The following is a 16,395-nucleotide window of genomic DNA, read 5'->3' as shown; positions in this document are numbered from 1 at the left end:
TCAAAATAATAAGACACAAGGCAGATGATTTGTTTCTTGAGAAAACGGTGCTAATTTATGACATAAAAATTATTACTTTAAACGTACAGTGAACTTATGGAGCTAATAACAGATAATGAATGTTTAGTCAGGTACTAGTCTTAATGGAAAGACATGTAAACAATTCTGCTGTAACTCCTTAAGCCTTAATAATCCATGACATGAACTATTATCTTAAACTTGTGAACTTATGGAATGTAAAAAATGCTTAGAAAAACCATGTGATCAATTATCCAGAGAAAGTATAATAATTAAGAACAACAATGAAGAGGTGATGTAACCCTTCTCTGCTTGATCCAGTACGGGTGTGTCTCTGTGCATGCCTGACTTTGATTCTTTCTTTTCTTTTCTTTTTTTCTCCCTGGCTCACTAAGAGTTAAGGAATGCCAAGCATCTCCCATGGCCAGTGAGGGGTCCAAGTCAAAGAGAGAAGATCCAAAGTAATTAAGTTTCTTTCCACAGTTGCTATCAGCAGGAGTTAAACTGCCAGAGGCCAGTGGTTTTTGGCCATAGAATAGCACAGAGTTACTTTGTCAAAAGTAAGCAGCTTTTTGCCCTGTGATCTCTGACCTTGGCTCTTACTGATACTGGGCTGGACTCCTGCAGAGGAAGAGTCCCAAATAAAGCTTGCTGTACTTGGATTGGGTTACATCTGAGTTATTTCCCAAAAAGGCTCCACCGGAATTCCCAAATAGCACAGAGTGTGGCCAAGACTAGGTTCCTCTCCACACAGGGTCATAAAGCACACATTGCTGAAGACAACACCTACACAGCTCACCAAACATGGAGACGTTGGCCTGGTGCCTATATAGAGCCTTCATCCCAATGTTCCAGTGACTTTGGTACGGAAAGGGAGTCTGCAGGCTTCCAAAAGAGAACAATAAACACAAACCTAGCTATAAAACCTGCAAAATATGCTAGGGCAATGGTGGCACAAATTTGTAGGAGTAATCAATCAACTACTGATTTGACTTAAGGCCTACACTATACCCATCAGTATTTGGGTGACAAAACCTGATACTAGATAGCCCAAGGACCTAAGGTAAAACCAAAAAATACTGGTCAAAAAAAAAAAAAAAAAAGTAATGGTAAAGTGACCTCTAATGACATTCTGCTACACTCATAGATCAATGCCTTGTTCAGCCATTATCAGAGACGCTTCCCCCTGCAGCAGATGGGAACAAATACAGAGACACAGACAGAAATTACAGAGAGGCCTTGAAACACTCAGCTCTAAAGGAAGGACTTAGGGAGGGGAAGCATATGATCAAAGTATACTTATATTTAAACGATGTTTAAAATAATAAATAATATAGAAACAAAAACACTAAAAAAAATCACTGGCACATAAATGCTTTTGTTTACAAATGACACACCTTAGTCCTATTATGTAATTAGTTGAAGCAAATCACTTATCTAGAATCCATAAGGCATAACATGAGGAGGTATAATTCTCTGATGGGCCCAGGAGATGGAACTAATAAATATCTGAGATGAACAAGATAGCTCACTGGGTAAAGGTGCCAAGGCCGATGACCTGAATTTGATTGCCAGGAACAACATGGCAGAAAGAGAGAACTAACTCTCAGTTAGGCCTCTGATGTCCACACACACACAACTAAAAAAAGTATAATGAAACAAAGAAGTAGTTACTGGTGAGGATGGTAATCCACAATGAATGTCACTATATACTGAATGCTTTATGTCTGTTTTATCTTTTCCATCCCAGATCTTAGGTCTTGTTTTTACCCTCATAGAACAACTTACAAATAAATAGACCTACAGAATGAAACTCCCAAATGACACACATATCCCTTTGTTACCTACACTATATCTAGTAAACACCTGAAAAACTGTTGCATAAAACCTGGAAAACTGGCAAGGTTCTTTCTTGTTTGTAAGAGGGATGTGATTTTATAGTGTTGGTGGCTGAGAATGACAGAACAAGGCACCTGATGTAGGCTTCTTCCTCTTTGTTCCCAGCAGAACAAGAAAAGGATCAGGGGGTGTGGCCTTGTTGGAGATGTGTCACTGTGGGTGATCTTTGATGTTAGCCTGTCTGCTTGCTGCCCTGCTCCCCACTGTGACGATGGACTAACTCTCTGCAACCTTAAGCAAGCCCTCAGTTACATGCTTCCTTTTTCCAGTTGCATTGGTCCTGGTGCCTCATCACAGCAAAAGGAGAGTTACTAAGACACAAACTCTTCCCCAACGTGGGATGTTCATACACTAACACATTTAGGTTAAACTGCCTTGAATAATAACTCTTAGCACCCTTGTCCTTTCTAGTATCTTACTAACTCAAATGCACACAATGCAGAAATGACCACCACACAAGCACCCAAGAAACCAATATTTCAAAATCCAAACAAACCCAGGTCTAGTGTATGGATGGATACATGCCTCTGCTATGTTATGACCTAAATGTGCATCAATGTAAATTTACTTAAAAGCTACATTGTATGTGATAGATTATTATGAATTATATATAATAGAAGGCAATGATATGGAATTATCTCCAAAATATTTTAAGAGATATAAAAGGGCATTTTTTGACCTTTTCCTTTCTTTTTCAGTTTTTGGCCTCAAACTTATGATCCTCCTACCTCAACTCCAGCTCCTACCCCTGAGCTCTGGGGTTACAGGCATCTGACATTACTCTTGGCCCAAAACAGGTTTTATATCCCATCATTTCTTTAAAATATACATCAACACACACACGCGTGTGTGTATGTATGTGTATATATATATATATATACATATATATATATATATGCACTTTGTATCTTTAAAACAAAAAAAATTGATGAATGTTTGCTATAGAATACAGGCGAGATATATTTTTAATTTTGTTGGATTTTTGCTCCTTGAATTGTTAAAAATGTGTATGCATTTACTTCCTAAAGAAATAGAAAAATTAGTGCTTTCATGATAGCTCAGTGGGTAAAAGTGCTGGTTGCCAAGCCTGACAACTGGAGTTGCTGCCCAGAACCCACATGGAAGGAAAGAATGGACTTCTGGCAATTGTCTTCTGACCTCCACATGTGAGCCATGGCACACACCTACCCACCAAAACACAACTACCTAAACGTTGTGGATAGCCCTGGGGCTAATTAAAATTGATATTAATTCTGTTCTCCTGTGAGTGGTTGTGAACAGGGAATGAGTCAGCACTCAGGTGATTACCTGTAAACCTGTTTCCCACTATAATCTGTAAAATAAAGGAGAGCTGATGACTGGGCAGATAAAGGGAATGTGGAGTAGAAGGGGGAGAGAGAGAGAGAGAGGAGAAAATGGAAGAGGGAGAGGACACAGAGGAGGAGGAAGCAGCAAAATGGAGCAGAAGCCATGGCCTGGAGAAACCACAAGTTCTAAGGGGTCTCATACACGTGGAAGATGGTAGTGTAGCGGTAGATCTGCCCAATCTAGGCGCACAGCATGTAATCATATTAACTGAGTTGTGTTTTCATTGCTGGGGCATATTTTGGTGGAGATTTACCACAACACCTAAACACCCAATAAACAAATGTTTTTAAAAAAAAAATCTTTGGAAAAATCAAGTAAGAGAAATAATCAAAAGAAAAACAATCCATAGAATATAAACAACTGACAAATTTGGCAAAACACATTAACACATCCCTAAGCACATAAAAAGAAATATGTAACAATAACAAAAAAATAATAATTTTGTTTTCTAAATTTGGCAAAAATCAAAGGCTTTGTTACAGTCAATACTGATAAAAGTGAAGAACTTTGGGCTGGTGAGATGGCTCAGTGGGTAAGAGCACCCGACTGCTCTTCCGAAGGTCCAGAGTTCAAATCCCAGCAACCACATGGTGGCTCACAACCATCCGTAATAAGATCTGACTCCCTCTTCTGGTGTGTCTGAAGACAACTATAGTGTACTTACATATAATAATAAATAAATCTTAAAAAAAAAAAAGTGAAGAACTTTAATGGTGGAAGAACAAATTGTCAGAGAATAATTTGGCAATGTTCATAAAAGAAAAAACCTAATATTTTATGATCCAGCAGTCATGCTGCCCTTCTGTCAGTGTCCACAGGAACTGAGCACATCGGCTCTGGAGTTGGACAACTTGGGTTCAATTCATTTCCTAACACTGACAGGTTTCTTTCTTCTAAAAAATATTTATTTTTATTTTAGTGCATGGATGCTTCATCCACATGTTTATTTATTTGTGCATGCCTGGTGCCCATGGAGGCCAGAAGAGGATGTCAGATCCTCTGGAGTTGGGAGTTATAAGACATGGCTGCTTGTGGTGCTGGGACAGCAGACAGTGTCCTTATCCAAGCAGCCGTCTCTACTCTCCAGACCCAACAGATTCCTTAATTTTCTGGACATAAGTTTTTTCATTTAGAAAATAGACATCATAGTAATATATACTTCATAGTTTTCTGGTAAGAATAATACATCCTGTAAATTTATAATAAAGAACTATTTACTTTTGGTTTTCTGAGACAGCATTTCTTTGTGTAGCCGTGGCTTTCCTGTAAGTCACTCTGTAGACCAGGCAGTCCTTGAACTCACAGAGATCCACCTGCCTCTGCCTCCTGACTGCTACAGCCAGGTTATACAGAACTTTTAACTGACAAACTTGAAGGCAAAAACAAATTTAAAATGTCTTTATTTGTTTACATAGGAAATACTATTACCCATTTAAAAAAAAACCAAATGTCTGTCAATTTATTAAGCTTATCTGGAAAAAATCATCTCTCTTTATTACATACTGACATGATACAGAATGCAGATGTAAAGTCAATTGAATAGACATCATTAGATAATTATACATATTCAACCTTGGATAAATGGTTAAAAATATAGACTGATGTTAACAGTGGGCATATGGCAATTCCATGAACACCATGGGCTTAAGAGACTTGCTTATAGTGTTTCCTGCCAACAAATTCACTTTCTGTGAGTCTTCAAACTCCCAATTCCAAATCTTCAAGCTCTTGGAGAAGGGCTGTCTCTTTCTGAATTTTCTCCAACTAGAAACATTTCAAATAATCATGTTAAACAGAAAATAAAAATGGCCATGTACTCTAGACAATATAAAGGACAAAATGTAGAGATGCAACATGCTAATACTTGATCAGATTCACTGGTAAACCAGACTAGAAAGCAGTTCTACCCGGTTTTTGTTAAGCACTCAGGGGCAATGAGGAACTGCCTTGCTGTCCCTTCCGGTGCAAGATTTCCTGCATCTACTTGCGCTTACAAGTGTACAGAACAAGAGGACGGGAGAGGCCTGCCAGGGTGCTGCAGCAGGCAGGAGGAGACTCTTGTTATTTACCTAACCCAACAACTGTCAGTACTTCTACAGCGACAGCATCAGGACCCCTGGGGAACGGTGACTCAGCACCACAGTCTGGACCAGTGTGCATGCTTTCTCTTTCTGACTGAAGGGTTGCCTATATTAAATAGGACAGGGTGCTAACGACTCTGAACCAAAGGGAAAGCGAGGGCTTACCTGATTTTTTTCTAGCTGTTTCCCGGCGGCTGCCTGCTCTTTTAGCTGCTCTATGGCTTTCAGTTTCTGTGAAATCAAAAGTGGGGAAGGAGAAGGAAGAAACAGTTACTTTCTATTGCAGATTCTTGTATTAACAACAACCATACTTCATTTCTCTAAACAATGGTTTGCTAAAATGCAAGGATAAATTCCTGTTAAAAGTTAAATATAAAATTATAGCTTAAATACATGGGGCTGTGTAAAATAGGTTTTGCAAGTTTTTGTTGTTTAGTTATTCTGTGCTAAGCTGCAGGACATACATGGAGGGCAGGGGAAAGCTCTGTGGAGTCTCTTCTCCCTTTCTTTTCATCTCTCTGGGGGTTTTCGGAGCAGGCTTGGGTTGTCAGGTTTGCATGTAAGTTTTTCATCGATGCTTGAGTGTCCAGGCGTGGACTCATGAGTGTAACACAAATGCAGCGTCTATTTCAGACCTCCACAGTGGCTGGGCGGTACCTTTGCATTTCAGAGAAGCCTCAACCCCAGACCTGCCCTTATACACCATAAGCTCCCTTTTGTGTGTGTGCTCCTTAAAAAACCTGGAATAAAGTATTTGTTTATTTGATATAAGGTATTTATTTCATTTAATAAATAAAATTTCTCTTGTAGCTCATGAGATGCTGAGGTAAATGTTCCAGGCTGGGGATGTGGCTCAGCAGGAGAGTACTTGCTTAGCACGCATGAGCTCTGGGTTCACTCTCCAGTCTCATAGCCTTCTCTACACAGATGTGTCCCTATCATTCCTCATTACTTCAAAATTAAACACTTAAGTAGTTTCCGACATTAAAGATTGGTGAATGGAACTGAGCTGAGGTCTTTTCTCAATTACAGTATTTCTATAGAAAGAAAGCAACAATGAGCACTGTTACCAACTTCTTAAATCCCTGTTTTAAGCTCCTGAGCTCCACTCTTAATTCTCGTGCACATATCTGCTTTTCATTCAAGCCTCACCTTCTTTAGATTCTTAATTTTTTTGTCTACTTCAGGATCACCAGAAGCAGACTGGGTGACCGTGTTCCGTGGTGCACTCTGTGGGACAGGAGTAGGAGCCGCATCACTTCTTGCTTCCTAAAGGAAACCAAATTTGCACATGTATTTATTCTCTCCAGGTACCTGAGAGGGTCAGTGGGTCAAGCCGGACACCCTGAGTTCCACCCCAGGCCCCACACGGCAGAAGGCGCTGACTCCTGAGCACAGCCCGCAGGACCTGCTTCTCTCCTCCCACTCTGGGGTCTCTGGGGTCACACGTGAGCCTGACCTATTAAAACATGTTTCCAGAGATGGAATACACTAGGTGCAAATGGGAACAAGCATGTTCTAATTTCAAATTTTAGACAAGCATACTGTAATTCTCCCCTTTGAAACATAACTGGGGTAAAGATGCTTCTTGCCAAGTCTGAAGCTTGGAGTTGACCCCAGGGCCCAGCAGGGGGAAGAGAGCTGGCCCCTTAGGTGGCCCTCTGACGTCACTGTGGTGCACTTTCCTCCCAGGGAAACACCCCTCCAGGAGGGCGGGGGAGACAAATGGCCACAGATCTAGGAAAGCAGGGCCTGAAGGTCCCTCCCAGCTTCATAAAATGAACTGCTGGATAAAGACTCTGACCAGCCAGGCTAAAGAGAAGATTTTAGACAGGGGAGCAGGCTTGTAGGTTTTATAATTCATCACCCACATCGGGGTGGGCTTTGCAGTATCTGAAAGGGAGCTGCTTTTTGAGCCATTCTTGCTCCTTAGAGGTAAACCCCTTACCCACAGTCCTGCTATTATCCCCAGTAAAAAGTTACTAGTCTGCCAAGTTGGACACTGGCACAACTGTTACTTTGGCTGTTGTGGGGTCTGTTTCCTGGGCTGAAGAGGTGTGTGCGGCATCTTCCCAGGAAAACTCTGTCATGAATTCCACACGTGTCTGTGTGTCACAGGTGCTTGCTCAGACAAGTTCAAGGTTCAGAACCCACTTTAAAAGCCAGATACACATGACAGGGAGGATAAGAGGAGACAGCAGCATCACACTCTGAGGCCCACGAAGGGACCGGCTAGCCTGGAATATATAGCACAGTGGCAGAAACAGGGACTGCCTGTTCAACAAGGCTGGAAGGCTGAAAGCTACACACATCCAGACTGCCACCACCCAAAAGGACTAAGTGGTCCTGAGTGCACGGGATTAGTAAGTATCTTAAGAGGCTTTATGTCCTCCACCATAGGCGCACACAAAAAGGAAGTCCTTCCCCAGAGAATGAGTCCACCAGCATCTTGCTCAGACTCCAGCCACAAGATCTGTGGGTGATAGGCTTTTATTGCTTAGAGACTATCAACCTAAGGGAGGTATTTTGATCTAGTAAGTCTAAATAGACTAAAGTATCTGCTCTGTCTTAACCTCTAAAATATGGTTACCCTGATCCTGTCACCAGATACTCTTAATGCAGCTGGACACAATATCACCACGAACCAATGAACTGTATCACTGTAATTTACATCAATTATTACAAGTACATAATGTCTTTTGTTTAAGTATTGACTTAGTTGGGTTTTCATTCCTTTTCTTAACTTTCTTTTGGAGCCAAAGCCCCGCCTGGCCTGGAGCTCATTAAATATCCTAGGCCAGGCTGAACTCAAACTCCGAACAACCCTCCAACCTCAGTCTCCCAAGTGCTGGGATGGCAGGTATGAACTGCCCATACCCAGCGTGCGCTCGCTCTCGCTCTCTCTTCTCTCTCTCTCTCTCTCCCCTCTCTTCTCTCTCTTCTCTCTCTGGTTTTTCGAGATAGGGTTTCTCTGTGTAGTCCTGGCTGTCCTGGAACTCACTTTGTAGACCAAACTGGCCTTGAACTCAGAAATCTGCCTGCCTCTGCCTCCCAAGTGCTGGGATCAAAGGCGTGCGCCACCACTACCCAGCTGCCTTTGCCCTCTCTTAATACACATGTCCTTTGAGGAAAATAGACACTCCATCAAGAGTCTATAGCAGGGGGCTGGAGAGATGGCTCAGCATTTAAGAGCACTGACTGCTCTTCCAGAGATCCTGAGTTCAAATCCCAGCAACCATATGGTGGTTCACAACCATCTGTAATGAGATCGGATGCCTTCTTCTGGTGTGTCTGAAGACAGCCACAGTGTACTCATATACATAAAATAAATAATATCTTTTAAAAAATTAAAAAAATAAAAAAGAAGAAGAGTCTATAGTAGGAAACACTACACAATCCCATTGAAAGCTCAGGTTTCAAGGTCAGGTCCAGTTTGTCCTCAAGGTAGTGCTACTAAGATGTCGTAGAGCCTTCAAGAGGTGGGCCTAAGAGAAGGTCTTTAGGCCACTGGGGGAATGCTCCTGAAGAGTACACTGAACTCTAGGTTTCTGGCATGATAATGCTACATGCCACCAGCCCACAGTAACAGAGCCAATCAATCATGTACTACAACCTCCAAAACTGATTACAAAGTGCTGAAGATGTAGGCCAGAGGCAAATCACCTGCCTGCCAGCCTTGGGTTCAGTCCCTAGCACCACAAAAAGCAAAATGGTGGTGGTGACTTCATGCTTATAAGGCACAGTGGTACACATTTATCCTCGACACCTAGGAGGATAAAGGAGGGGGATCACGAGTTCAAGGCCAGCCCTGTACTACAAGACACAACTGCTACAGAATCAAACAGACAAATCCCTAGGAGTCAAAATGAATGTTCTTTCTGCCTTTAAAACTTTATTATCCCTGGTACTCCACTGACGTTAACAAATGCAAACAGTTACCCACTATATAAATACAATACTTAGTCCACAGGCAGGCACAAAAGAAAGCTACCCAGCTATTTATATCTATTTCCAACTTCAATTTATCACATCATGATCATGTCTTTAGAAATATAATGGTTAAAAATGTCATGGGTTATAATTTTTTTGAATGGGTTTGAGGAGATCAGCACTCCAAATACCTGTTTTGCAGCTTTTTTAGCTTCATGCTTCCTTTGATTTTTAAGGGCTGTTTTTGATAATGGCTTGTCACTTCCTGGATGTGGCTTCATATTCTGGGGAGGTTCCTCTTCATGCTACAGAAAATGTAAACAAGCACTTCTGAAGTGGAGTCCAAGGTTTGAAAAGCACACACAACAGCAAATTATTCACCTTTACCTGTATAAAGATGATTTTATCCCAATTACTCAAGAAACTGGAAAGGAACATTTCAAATCTGTCACTACAGTTAAATAAGGACCTCCCCATTAGCTGATAGGTATTCTCTTGTTACATAAGCCCAGGCAAAATTCACTTTTGCTCTGTAGAAACAATAAATTCTGTCTCTGGACTAGAGACATGTGATTCTTATGAGACTAACAACAGCCTCTCTGAGGTCCTTTGATGTGATTTGCAGCCTTAGGAAGTTGGTGTATTTGACATCATTAGAAAGCAGCTCCCTCATTTGTTTTCTTCACACCCAGAACCCCGTGGCAGATCTTCACTGGTAAAGTCAAGCTGAAAGGTTAGCCAATGTTGAAACAGAGTATCTCAGAGGATTGGAGAGGCTTTAAGAATTTTTTAAGTCAAGAAGGAAGGATGCTGTTTTGTTTTTGTGCAAGATAAACAATTTTATCTTTGAAAATGTTATCTACTTCCCTGAATACTTTATTACTAGTTTATTTAGCTTCTTTAAAAGGAACATTCCTAGGTCTCAGCTACAGTATAGACCCACATTTCTTTTTCTTTTTTTGGTGGGTGGGGGTTGGTTTTTGAGACAGGGTTTCTCTGTGTAGCCCTGGCTGTCCTGGAACTCACTCTGTAGACCAGGCTGGCCTCGAACTCTGAAATCTGCCTGCCTCTGCTTCCCAAGTGCTGGGATTAAAGGTGTGAGCCACCACGGCCTGGTCCTAGACCCACATTTCTAAGACCCCAGGACAAGGTGCTCATGCTTGGAGTCTCCTATTATTAATACCACCACAAAAAGTGAAAGCGCTGGGCATGGTGGCGCACGCCTTTAATCCCAGCACTCGGGAGGCAGAGGCAGGTGGATTTCTGAGTTCGAGGCCAGCCTGGTCTACAGAGTGAGTTCTAGGACAGCCAGGGCTACACAGAGAAACCCTGTCTCAAAAAACAAAAAAACAAAACAAAAAAAAACAAAAAAAAGAAAGAAAGAAAAAGTGAAAGCACTCATCAGCGCTCTTCCCTGACTTCTGAACTACTGCTTAAAAATATAGATGAATCTATCAATATTCTGGAAGGAGAGGAATTCATGGCCTGAAGACAATAAATGTGTTTTTATAAACCAACAGTGTTTGTGGTGGCTTGAATGAGAATGGCCCCCAGAGGCTTATATGTTTGAACACATCATCATCAGGAAGTGTGTCACTGGGGGTGGGCTTTGAGATTTCTTTTTTTTTTTTTTTAAAGATTTATTTATTTATTACATGTAAGTACACTGTAGTTGTTTTCGGACACACCAGAAGAGGGCGTCAGATCTCGTTACAGATGGTTGTGAGCCACCATTGTGGTTGCTGGGATTTGAACTCAGGACCTCTGGAAGAGCAGTCAATGCTCTTAACCACTGAGCCATCTCACCAGCCCCTGAACAGTCTTGTTTTTGTTTTGTTTTTCGGTTTTTTGAGACAGGGTTTCTCTGTACAGCCCTGGCTGTCCTAGAACTCACTCTGTAGACCAGGCTGACCTCGAACTCAGAAATCCGCCTGCCTCTGCCTCCTGAGTGCTGGGATTAAAGGCGTGCGCCACCATGCCCGCCGGGTGGGCTTTGAGATTTCAAAAGCTCAAGTCAGCCTGCATGCTGCCATACTTCCTACCATGCCATGCTTCCTGTCATGATGATAATGGTCTACATCCCTGAAACTGTAAACCAGCCTCAATTAAAGAGAGTTGCCATGTTTATCCTGTTTTTTTTTTTTTTTCACAGCAAAAGAATACTGACTAGGACAGTATTCATATATGTATTCAGATCCATTTTGTCTAAGAAATCAACAAATGACTTAGTGTGAACTGGCCCTAAGATCGATGACCTACGGGACCTGGAAAGCTGCTGAACATGTAGCTGATCACCATGTCCTCCTGCCCACTATTGCCTTCTATCCCCAGCCTCAGCTAATTACCATCTGAATTCAAGACCTGAACTTCTAAAGTGTCATGCTGAGTTATCTTTTCCAGAAATTAAACAACTGTGAATCCAATACAACAGACTATTGCCATTGCTCTAAGTCACCATCATAAATACATGGTAGGACCATATTGCTGAAGAGACTGCATATTTTGGTGTAGTAAATAAGAGCAATCAATCTCAAGCTGGACAGGAAGTTTCCTCACTGCTGGGGAGCATTCACAGCGCCAGACAGTGCTATGAAGACTACTGGGGGAGAAAAAAACACCATTGGTTTTAACTAGTACTGTATGCTGCATGGTATAACGCTGAGTTTCCAGGCAAGATGTGCCTACTGTTGCAACAGTTGCATGCCTGTTACACAGTAACTGCTTTCTGATTGGATTTGAGGCTTGTTCTACAGAAGAGAACTTCATGCCTGGGACTGTATATCCTCGCCAAAAGTCCTGATACTGTTACTTTGCTAAATAGTTATGTTAGCAAATTGCCTTCTAAATTTTTATATTTATATTTATACTTATATTTATAGACCTGAGCTGCTTTCAGCTTTAGTCAGAAAGGCTTCCTTTTTCAATGGGCAGAAAAGTCAAGGGAAAGATGCATTACTGGTCAAAGTGCTAAGAAAAACAGAGATGAAGCCAGGTGTGGTGGCGCATGCCTTTAATCCCAGCACTCAGGAGGCAGAGGCAGGTGGATTTCTGAGTTCGAGGCCAGCCTGGTCTACAGAGTGAGTTCTAGGACAGCCAGGGCTATACAGAGAAACCCTTTCTTGAAAAACCAAAAAAACCAAACCAAACCAAACCAACACAAAAAAACAAAAAAAGAAAAGAAAAACAGAGATGAATACTTAGCCTTAAAAAGAAGATGATGTCAACCCCACCCTATCACCAAGGCTCAGTCAATGAACACTGTAGAAGCGGAATCAAAAAGATTCTAAGAGCTGGAGGATGGGGAGGAGGGCTGTGAAATGCTGTATCCTGGTTACCACAGGGCAAATGCACTCAAGAACTCGCAGTAGCTGGGGTTACCTGCATGAGAGCAAGCTAACATAATTTAGACAGATTTGATGGATAATTTCTAGGCCACAGCCCTTATTGAAGAGTTACTGACAACTGAAAGTTGCTAGGGAAGGCTTTCGAGGCTATGGCCATTGATAGAACTCCCATTTACTAATAGATGGCCTCATACCTATGCATGTACAGTCCGTACTAAATGGACTTAGAGCAGTATTTTTAAAAAGACCAAAGTTGGAGGGGGATATAAGGATAATCTGATGTAGAAACAGAGGGTGGATATGATGATATTTCATTGCAAATTGTAAAATTCAATAATGAAGCCTGTGGTTTTTAAACTGCAAGCCTCTTTAAATTAACCTTTTTGTCAGCTTATATAAGCTGCTCAGCATCTTCATCTTCTGTGGGCCTTAGTGATCTCCCTGCAGTATATCCTACATATGCACGAAGCAACATAATGTACGGAGCAACACAAGCAAAGAGGAAAAAAAGGTCTGCAGAGGGCCACACAGAGAACCACTTTGCTCTGTGTTATTTCTTACTTACCAGTTTGGAATTGGTGACTGGCTTATTTCTTAAGGCTGGAGGTCTATAAGCTGTTGCAACTTTAGGCTCCTCACTAGGCACTTCACTTGGAACTGCTTGGTACTTTATCGTTTTTGCTGGAAATATTCCATCCAAAAATGGCTGCCAAGAAACCTGCCATAATTCTCCATTTGATGGCACATCATACTTATGCAAAAGAGAGCCAGTATAATGCCAGATCTTATACCCATTATTAACACGTAACCTAGGAGCACATGTGGCTGTTAAGATATGCTCACCATCTGGGCACCAGGCAAAATATGTAGAATCAGAAGCCACTGGCTTAGAAATAAGCTTGTAGTTTTTAACATCCCATACTTCCATTTGTCCTCGAAGATTTCCAAATCCAGCCAGCACTAATATATGTCCATGAGGGCTATAGAAGGCTGCGTTGCGAGGACCAGTCCCAAAGTCAAACACAGGATCACACTTCAGGTTGAAAACTGTTGCTTTCGCAGGCATAAAACCATAAACAGCGCAAAACTCAGTAGAACTGGAATTCCAAACTACATCATAAATTGGGCCATTTTTTGCTGGAAAAAGAATATAAGACACAATTCAGCAGTTTAAAAGAAAGCCTACCAGCAGGCTCTAGTGGCATGAGTTCTTCACTCCCACTACACAGTTTATATTTTTACCTCTTCCAACCTATTATGTTAAAATATATGGCTTGGTTTTATTTCTATTTGTTTAATTATTGCTATTTTTTAATAATTAGAAATAATTTCATTTGATTTCTGGTAGATTGAATTCTCCAGTCTCATTTTCCTTTGCAGTTATTAACTAGCCATTAGGGTAATTTGAGAAATTAAGAAAGCTTACAATTCTTGTGCCCATACATCCTTTGTTTGCTTTGTTGTTTTTGGATTCCCCTCACCCTGCCCCCGAGGGATCAGTTGGGACAGGGTCTCTTGTATTTTGAGCTAGCCTTGAACGTGCTATATAAGTAAAGATGATCTTGAATCTCTGATCCTCTGCCTCCATCTTCCAAATGTCGGGACTACAGTTATTCATTAATATGCTCAACCCCTGTCGGCCTAATTTTTTTCTTCTTACCTAAGTTAATAGATTCTTTTAATATAGAAATCTATAATATTTATGCATTACAAATTTATCATTTTTCATAGTATTTTTGCCTTGCTTAGAAAAATCTTCTTTCTTAAAAAAGATTATATATATGTGTGTGTGTGTGTGTGTGTGTGTATGTATCTATCTATATCTATCTATTTATCTATCTTAGATATATCTATATGTATACTCTGGCACTGTCTTCAGACACACCAGAAGAGGGCATCAGATCCCATCACAGATGGTTGTGAGCTACCATGTGGTTGCTGGGAATTGAACTCAGGACCTCTGGAAGAACAGTCAGTGCTCTTAACCACTGAGCCATCTCTCCAGCCCGAAAAATCGTTTTTTGTAATTTCAAGATTATAAAAAAGTTTTCATATATTTTCTGTTTTAAAGTTCCTTTGAAATTTTATATATAATTTTGAGGAAAAATTGGAATTTATTTTGGTAAGAAAAAAATAAATTTATGTTCCAAATGACTAGCCAATTTTTTAAGAACCATAAATTGAATAGTCAATATTTTCTTCACTGTTAGGTGTTAATTTTATCTATAAGTATATAGATCTACTTCTGAATATTTCTATTTGACGGTACTTTTTCAGAAGCCAGATCCAAATACTATTAACTAGATTTTTATATTTTAGTATCTCTTAGAATCAGAATTTCACATGTCCTAACAGTTTTCAAAATATTCTTTTTTTTTTTTTTTTTTTTTTTTTAAAGATTTATTTATTTTATGTATATGGTACACTCTACTCATGGTTGTGAGCTTTCATGTGGTTGCTGGGAATGGAGGTTGTGGTTGGCCCTGCTCACTCCAGCCCAAAGATTTATAAGTACACTGTAGCTGTCTTCAGACACACCAGAAGAGGGCGTCAGATCTCATTATGGGTGGTTGTGAGCCACCATGTGGTTGCTGGGATTTGAACTCAGGACCTTTGGAAGAGCAGCCGGTGCTCTTAACCGCTGAGCCATCTCACCAGCCCCCTCAAAATATTCTTGTGCTAAATTTTCATTATCAAATTTCAGAACAGTTTATCTAGTTAAAAAAAAAAAAAGCCAAAAAGCACCCAAACAAAAAACCATAAGTGGCCTTAAAAATCCAAATTTTAGATTAACTAGAAGAGAAATTACAACACTTAAAAGTTTTCATTAAAGTTTAGAGTTGTGTGAAGAGTTTTAAAGTTTTTATTCCATAGGCCTTTAATAGGCCTTTATAGTTGATATATTTCTTGGTACGTCTTTGTTTAAATGGCTGCTGTTTATACTGTGACTTCATTAATACAAAGACACAGAATCCAATGTCTTCTTTTGATCTATTGTATTTCCTTAGTATTTCAGGTCTCTATTTTATCTAACTTCAGTGGGAACATGGGCTTTGGATGGGAAGAGTGTGGGACAGTTCTCTGTTACCCATGTTCCAGGCAATGTGAAAGGGTGAGGGAGCTGCTAGAATGGACAAACATTACGTGGGGCTGGAGAACTGACTCACAGGTAAGAGCTACCTGTTGCTTTTGCAGAAAACCAGAGTTCAATTCCCAGCACCCAACTGTGGCTCACAACCAATGTAACTCCAGTTGCAGGGATCTGGGGCCCTCTTCTGGCCTTCTTGAGCAAAAGGTATGCACATGGTGTACAGATATCAATGTAGACAAAACACTCATATGCATAAAATAAATAACCATAAAGAAATTTTTTTAGGTAAAATCACTATTGGTCTATAGTTTACTAGCTTTTCAAAGTAAGAGGTGAACTGGTAACATGATGGATTTAATTGTTTCTGTAGCTGTTACTAAACTCAGCACATCTACTTGCTGTGGTAGTTACTGCTCAGAGAGCCATTACAACATATCACTCACAGATTCTTCTCCTACTAAACCACACTGACTGGAGTCTGTCAAAGTCAGGCGTACTTGAGGATGACATTAAGCTGCTCAATGCAGAGGAAGTTTATCATCAACATTATGGTATTTGAGTTTATTCACTGGATTAAGAATTTTGACTGTATTACTTTTTTTTTTTTTTTTTTTTGGTTTTTCGAGACAGGGTTTCTCTGTGTAGCCCTGGCTGTCCTGGAATT

At 40.6% G+C, this 16,395-nt stretch overlaps 1 protein-coding gene across 2 annotated transcripts in view; it reads right to left on the bottom strand.

The window, feature by feature from the left end:
- Positions 1-4,668: 4,668 nt before the first annotated feature.
- Positions 4,669-16,395, bottom strand: part of Eif2a (eukaryotic translation initiation factor 2A) — a 31,681-nt gene continuing 19,954 nt past the window's right edge. Inside the window, exons 10-14 of one of the 2 annotated variants that reach the window (NM_001005509.2) lie at positions 13,206-13,777; positions 9,488-9,601; positions 6,519-6,635; positions 5,532-5,597; positions 4,669-5,049 (exon numbers count right to left, since the gene is read on the bottom strand). In NM_001005509.2, coding sequence (NP_001005509.1) covers positions 4,984-5,049; positions 5,532-5,597; positions 6,519-6,635; positions 9,488-9,601; positions 13,206-13,777 — 935 coding nt within the window. In that variant the 3' untranslated portion in view covers positions 4,669-4,983. The remainder of the gene's footprint in view (positions 5,050-5,531; positions 5,598-6,518; positions 6,636-9,487; positions 9,602-13,205; positions 13,778-16,395) is intronic. The other variant, XM_006501321.4, reaches the window with a different exon arrangement.

This window comes from Mus musculus, chromosome 3 (assembly GCF_000001635.26).
Source record: "Mus musculus strain C57BL/6J chromosome 3, GRCm38.p6 C57BL/6J".
Lineage (NCBI taxonomy): Eukaryota > Metazoa > Chordata > Mammalia > Rodentia > Muridae > Mus > Mus musculus.
The sequence above is the reverse complement of the archived record's forward strand: the minus strand, read 5'-3'. Positions and strand labels throughout refer to the sequence as shown.